General features: G+C 45.6%; 1 protein-coding gene across 1 annotated transcript in view; it reads left to right on the top strand.

The window, feature by feature from the left end:
* DLX4 (distal-less homeobox 4) overlaps window positions 1–2,394 on the top strand; it is a 42,750-nt gene extending 40,356 nt beyond the window's left edge. The window contains exon 3 of the mRNA XM_015413678.1: window positions 1,616–2,394. Within this exon, the coding sequence (XP_015269164.1) occupies window positions 1,616–1,867 (252 nt within the window). The 3' untranslated portion in view covers window positions 1,868–2,394. The remainder of the gene's footprint in view (window positions 1–1,615) is intronic.
* The last annotated feature ends 4,566 nt before the right edge of the window (window positions 2,395–6,960 follow it).

The raw sequence follows: 6,960 nt of genomic DNA, 5'->3' as shown, positions 1-6,960 counted from the left end.
GGTGGGGCTTCGTCATGTGCCCCCCCCCCCGTACCTCACCCGGGGGAACTGCGATCCCCCGCGATCCCCCCCGGAATGACCTCTGGCGCAATCTAGGGTAGCTCTTCACTCCTTCATGCTGGCTTTTCCCAAGGGCTGCAACTTCACACAAACTGCAGCCGAAATTAACATCCCCTATAGATGGAGTCTGGCCAAAGTTCAGAATTCACACCCTAGACCTTAATCCCAGCCCTGACCTGCATGGCCCAGGCTAGCCTGATCGCCTCAGATCTCAGAAACTAAGTGAGGTTAGTACTTGGATGGGAGACCACCAAGGAAGTGCAGACTCCAGGGTCACAACAGGAGGCAGGCGATGGTAAACTACCTCTGAACATCTCTTACCTTGGAAACCCTATGGGGTCTCCATAAATCAGCTGTGACTTGGTGGCACTTTCCACCACCACTGCTTTCATCCCAACTTGCATATTCAGTATCTTTTTCAGGCTAGGACTCCTTCCTGGCAACTAACCCCCCCCTCCTCTTTCTATATGTAATGGTGGAGGAAATTCTGCTTCACTGTATCTGAAGAAGCTTATACCTTGAATAAAACTTTGTTGGTCTTGAAGGTGCCAATGGACTCAAACTTTGTCCTAAATTCAATGTAACTCACACACACACACACACACACACACACACACACGCAAGCAAATTCAAGTTGGCAACTATGGATTGGATCCCAGCTTCTGTAGGTGCGGGTGCTTCTGCCCCTGGAGCACATTTTCTTGCCTTCCCATGGCAATCCAAAATATCCCTCTCAGATCCTCTTTCTGGGAGTCCCCTGTCTCCCAGGAGAAGGATTTCAGGAGTCATTTTGTGCTCCCACAGGAGGGGGAAGTCAGGAAAATCATGCTCCAGGAGTGGAAGAACTTGTGCCTGTAGAAACAGCAGTCAGGACCCAGTCCTTTTCTTGACCGAAGTTCAGAATTCATCTTTTTGACCTTTGGAGTATTTCCAAATAATTTCCCTTTTAGTGTTTAGTGCAATAACATCTTAGTTCCAGCTTGCAAATTCAGTACCTTCCCAGTCTCTGTGTGTGTGTGAGAGAGAGTGTGTGTGTGTGCAGTGTCATCAAGCCATTTCCAATTTATGGCGGCCCTATGAATTAATGACCTCCAAAATGTCCTGTCATTAACAGCCCTGCTTGGGTCTTGTAGACTGAGGGTCGTGGCTTCCTTTAGGGAGTCAATCCATCTCATAGCTGGTCTTCCTCTTTTCCTGCTGCCTTCAACATTTGTTTTTCCCCAGTGACTCCTCAACCTTCCCAATCTAGAACGCCTAAATTCAACATAACTGGTTTTTTGTTAAGGTGGATAGCCAAATTGGTCTGAATCAACAGAACAAAGTTTGAGTCCAGTGGCACATTTAAGACCAACAAAGTTTAATTCTTGGTATAAGTTTTCGTGTGTCTGTATCTGACGAAGTGTGTCTGCACATTTATATATTTATATATATTTGGCCAACAAATCCAGGTTAGGAGCATTATTTTGGTTTCCCCTCCTCCCAAACCAACTGCATTTCAATTCTATGCAACGTTTGTCTCTCTTCTGACCTGCCTCCATCTTCTTGGTTATTGCAGGTAAAGATCTGGTTCCAGAACAAGCGCTCCAAGTTCAAAAAGATCATGAAGCAGGGCTCCAGCATCCAAGAAGACCATCTCCACAGCTCCTCCTCATTGTCCCCATGTTCTCCCAACATACCACCGCTCTGGGACATCCCCATGGCATGCAAAGGAACCCCTCTCCCTCCCAGCAGCTATATCAACAGCTTTGGACCTTGGTACCACCAGTCACAACACCAAGATGCCATGGGGAGGCCTCCGGTGATGTGACTGGGAAAGCACTTGCAACTTGCACCCATCTGCCTCCGAAGCGAGGATCAGGTACCCCCGGAGCATGGAAGCAGGTGTGCGTACGGAAGAGATTGTTTCCTTGAAGGACTCACCAGCACATCTCTCCCCAACAGCTGCTGTCTGGCTGAAGAGGCAAAGGGTTTGTTCGGAACGGTTCACAGATGAAATTCTCAACTGTGGCAGCAAATGTGAGGTGAAGACTGGGAGAGACCTCCCGCGCAACTGAAACTTGACCAGAAGTCTGGCTCCCATTTCAAGCAGCGTCTCTTTATCAGGGATTTACAAGACTGGTGTCCGTATTTTGTTCCAAAGAGAGGTTCCCATGTGACAAGGCCCGCTATTTCATCTAGCTGTGTTAGCAGAATTAGCATTGCCACTCCCCACTCCCACCCCCGTTGCACCCCTCTTCCTTTAAAAACAGTCAGACATTAAATGGATGAAGTTTTCCCAGGCAGGGAGGTGAGAGGAAAGCTTCATTTGTGGAACTTCTGCTGTTAGTGGTACAGGAGCACTGCTGGGGGTAGGGTGGGGTGGGGTGGAGGTAATGTGGCATTCCTAATTAGCATAGCAGGATTTTGAGGGGCACAGGATTCCTCTTCTGACAGTTATTAGAAAGCAAATGACATACTTTTTAGAACTACATGGCTTCATGATTTGGGGGGGGGGGGACAGAATTCCATTTAGCTTGGAGACAACAATCCAATGGGTTAGATCTGGCCAGCTTTTTCACTGAATTGTGCACAGATCTCTTCCTTGCTACTGCCTTCATCACACACGGCTTTTGTCCGTGCAGGTCCAAAGATGGAAAAGATGGCTAGATCCCACTCAGCCTCTTACTAGACTAAAAGTAACAACACTTTTACCCACCCACTCCCCCCCCAAAAAAGTTGATTCAACGTTCACCTCCTTCCCCCAAGACAAATAAGTGATGGTTCCAGGTAGCTGATTTCTGTACAGGATCCCAACTTCCTAATGCTGGGGAAAAAAATAGTTTTTTATATTCAGATCCTTTCTCCAAGGCCAAATTTGCCTCCGAGTTTATCTGTCGCTAAAACTTCTTCTTCTTCTTCTTCTTCTTCTTCTTCTTCTTCTTCTTCTTCTTCTTCTTCTTCTTCTTCTTCTTCTTCTTCTTCTTCTTCTTCTTCTTCTTCTTCTTCTTAAAAAAAAACTGTGTTCAAGCCAGGATTTTGTTTACAGTTCATGGAAAGTTTGTGGAATGCAAGCCCCATATTTCCTTCACACCCCCAGTTTCTTTTAAAAGAAGATTCATCCTTTCAGCCCCTACGTGATGACCGCAAGTTGCAATTAAACTCTGATGGGGCCCATGCCCGGTCTGTTTTTGTGCTCCTGTGTGCTCCTCGCTCCTTCCACCTCCCTCTTTCACTAGTGCCCAGAAGTTGATCCCGCTGCATTTCCATTGCTGAATGGCAATGCAGGCACCTTAGTGAACAGGAGTTGTTTATTCCCCACAAGCTGGACATTCAAGGGAGCATGCCTGAACAGGCCTACTCAGCAGTAAGTCCTATGTCATTCGGTGGGGCTTACTCTCAGGAACGTGTCTTTAGAATTGCAGCTTAAACCTCTGTTTAATCCTCATTTAAAATCCTGCTTTGTGTGGCTTAAAGGAACTGCAATTTTTTGAAGCACCTGAATTTGAACATCACGGTAAATTTGAACCGGATCCATTAAAGATGCCCTGACCTGGAAGGCCCAGGCTAGTCCAACATTATCAGATCTTGGAAGCTAAGCGGGATTGGCACTGGTCGGTATTTGAATGGGAGACCACCAAGGAAGTCCAGGGTTGCTATTCAGAGACAGGCAATGGTAGGGTTGTTAGACACACTGGCAGAAGCGGGAGTCCCCCACTCACAGGCCCTGCCTCCCCAACCACTGATCAGGAGAAGAGAAAGGCCCAAGCCTCTGGCTAGTGTCGCACAGGAAGTGACGTGACATCATCACACCAGCAATGTCCAGGCAATGCTCTGGTATTCGGGCAAAAACTCCATGGTAGAAACCAGTTTTACCATAGAGTTTTTGCCCAAATACTAGAGCATTGCCTGGACATTGCTGGTGTGATGACATCACTTCCTGTGTGATGCCTGCCAGAGGCCTGGGCCTTTGTCTTTCTGCAGGTAAGTTCCCCCCAATCCCCTGCCAATGGCCAGGAGGGACCTGGCAACCCTAGCCAATGGCAGACCACCTCTGAACGTCTCTGGGGAACTTCTGAGCCCTCTAGGGTCATCACAACTCAGCTGCGACTTGATGACACTTTACACAAACACACCTCTGAGGAAGTTGTCCATGCAAGGGACACATGAGAATGTAACTAAACTGTCGGTGCCCAGTCAGAATTAACTGCTGTCTCTTGCATCATTCAAACACAGCTCAAATTCTTCCCCATCCCCACTCCAAAATAACTTGAGTCTATTTCGATTCAGGTGGGTAGCCATGTTGGTCTGAAGCAGCAAATCAAAGTTTGAGTCTAGTGGCACCTTGAAGGCCAACAAAGTTTTGTTCAAGGTGTAAGGTTTCGTGTGCAGTGGACTCAGACTTGAGTCCATTTAATCCAGCAATGTCTTAATTAATTTAACTTTTCTCCTCCAAACTTTTGCCAAGTATAACAACAAAAAATGTTATTTATTGAAATAAAACTTTTGGTATATTGTATTTTTTTTCTTTATAAACAGAATGTAAAACTATAAATAAGTTTTTTTTGTACAAAAGAATGTTGTGGAGTCCATTCTTTTACTTTATAACAAATTGGTAAGAGGCCATTGTAAGACATGGTCTGGTTCTTCTCCAAAACTAAGCGCAGTTCAGTAGGGATTTTTTTTTTTTTAATGTACACACTTCATTTGTAGTCTGCCTTTCAGGCTGAGACATGGGGTGGACTACAAAAATGTAAAAACAATGCAAAGAAAACAGTATAACATCATGAAATGAACGATCTGATAAAAGCTGTCTAAAATTTTCACAGATTGCTTCAAGAGAAAATATAGGTCACTGGAAATAAATAAATTATTCCAAGAGTGGCCTTCTGGGTTCTGCCCTTGAATGATATCTCCAGTAATTTGTTACGAGTACACCTTTTCATTCACACCACCAAAAGTAATTTTTGCATTTCCCATGCAAGGTTGCCAGCTTTTGAAATAATAAATTATAGTTTCTGAGAATGAATCCCGGCATGCCATTGGGGAGTGTCTGATACAGTTCTCAGAAAGCACTCAGTTAATTTAAGACGCTCACCTCCTGCATGTTTTTACAAATCTCTTGCCACCTGGCAACACCATCCTCACGTAACAGGGTCACCAAAGATCACAATATTATCCATAGTGTTGCCTGCCATATTCAGATAATAGGAGATAACCTGTGTACAGAACAGATAACTCAAGAATTTGAGTTGAGCTACTGATGTCTTACAGTTCAGGTACACATTGTATGGTCAAGAAATTAAGCCTTGTACAGGAAACACAAACTCTTCTACTCAAGTAATTATGCATGTTGGAAATACATTATGATTGTCAGCTCTGGGTTGGGAAATACCTGCAGATCTTGGGGGGGGGGAGGAATTTCAGTGGGGTATAATGCCACAGAGTTCACCTTCCAAAGCAGTCACTAACCCTAACCCTAACTAACAAACAGAAGTAACAAGCAAGGATTCCATTCCATGAGACTAAACCAACTCACACAAATAGAGTGGCGATCAGTTGTAATAGTGGGGGATCTCCAGACCTCACCTGGAGACTGGCAACCCTAAAATACAAAAATACACTTGAATAAAAACAGTAGATTCTGGTCCTGATCTACAGGGGCTTCTGCTGGCTGTAGACTGCCACTGGATGAACAGTAATTTCCACCATGACCTCTTTCTTCTTCACAGTCCTCTTAGAACTCTCTCAGTCCAACCTACCTCACAAGATTCCTTTGTGTGGAGAGGGAAGGTGATTATAAGCTGCTTTGATAAATCTTAAAATAGAGAGAAGTGGGGTATAAAACCTACTCTTTTTCTATGGGCAGGTGGTACATGGTAGACATTGTGAGGGATGGGCACAAACCAGGGAAATGTGGTTTGGTTTGTGGTTCGTGGTTCGTGGTGTGCCTGGTTTGTGAACCACAAACCATCACAAACTTTTAGAAGCTAAACGAATGTGTTCGGTTGGTGATGCAGTGGAACACACCCACACCTTGGCATGCTAGAGACACCAAACTTGCAGGGGATCTCTAACCAACTTTCCTCTACCTGTCCTCCAAGTTTGGTGATGATTGAATTTACAGGTCTGAGTTACAGCCCCTCCCAAAGAAGATGCCCCCATCCTCCATTGTTTCCATTGTTTCCAATGGAGGAGGGAAACCAGTGAAAAAGCAAGGGCAATGGAAGTCCAGGAAAACAGAATCAAAGTCCCAGAGAATATCTGCAGCAGAAACTGAAACTGGGGGGAATTTGTGCAGGCTCAGCAGAACCAGTGCCACTGTGGCTGTGCAAACTCAACAAGACTAAGGTCATGCCAGAGAATCTCTGCAGTAGAAACTGAAGGTAGTGGTGGTGGGGGCATGATTGAATTTACAGGTCTGAGTTACAGCCCCTCCCAAAGAAGATGCCCCCATCCTCCATTGTTTCCATTGTTTCCAATGGAGGAGGGAAACCAGTGAAAAAGCAAGGGCAATGGAAGTCCAGGAAAACAGAATCAAAGTCCCAGAGAATATCTGCAGCAGAAGCTGAAACTGGGGGGAATTTGTGCAGGCTCAGCAGAACCAGTGCCACTGTGGCTGTGCAAACTCAACAAGACTAAGGTCATGCCAGAGAATCTCTGCAGTAGAAACTGAAGGTAGTGGTGGTGGGGGCCCCAGCAGAAACAGTGCAATGTAACAGTGCCCAGCAGAACCCAGTGCCATTGTGGCAATGCCAGCTCAGCAGAACTGACGAGAAGCACAGAATCACTTTCCAAGCAAGGGGGGGAGCCCAACAAAACCAGCACAATGTACTAGTGTGAATTACAATCCAAGTCAGGGTTTTTTGCAAGCCTAACACAACCAATTCAGTGTACAGATTGCCCAGCAGAACCCAGTACCAT

The sequence above is a fragment of the Gekko japonicus genome, unplaced genomic scaffold, assembly GCF_001447785.1.
Source record: "Gekko japonicus isolate JY-2015 unplaced genomic scaffold, Gekko_japonicus_V1.1 scaffold544, whole genome shotgun sequence".
In the NCBI taxonomy this organism is placed as follows: Eukaryota; Metazoa; Chordata; class Lepidosauria; order Squamata; family Gekkonidae; genus Gekko; species Gekko japonicus.
The sequence above is the reverse complement of the archived record's forward strand: the minus strand, read 5'-3'. Positions and strand labels throughout refer to the sequence as shown.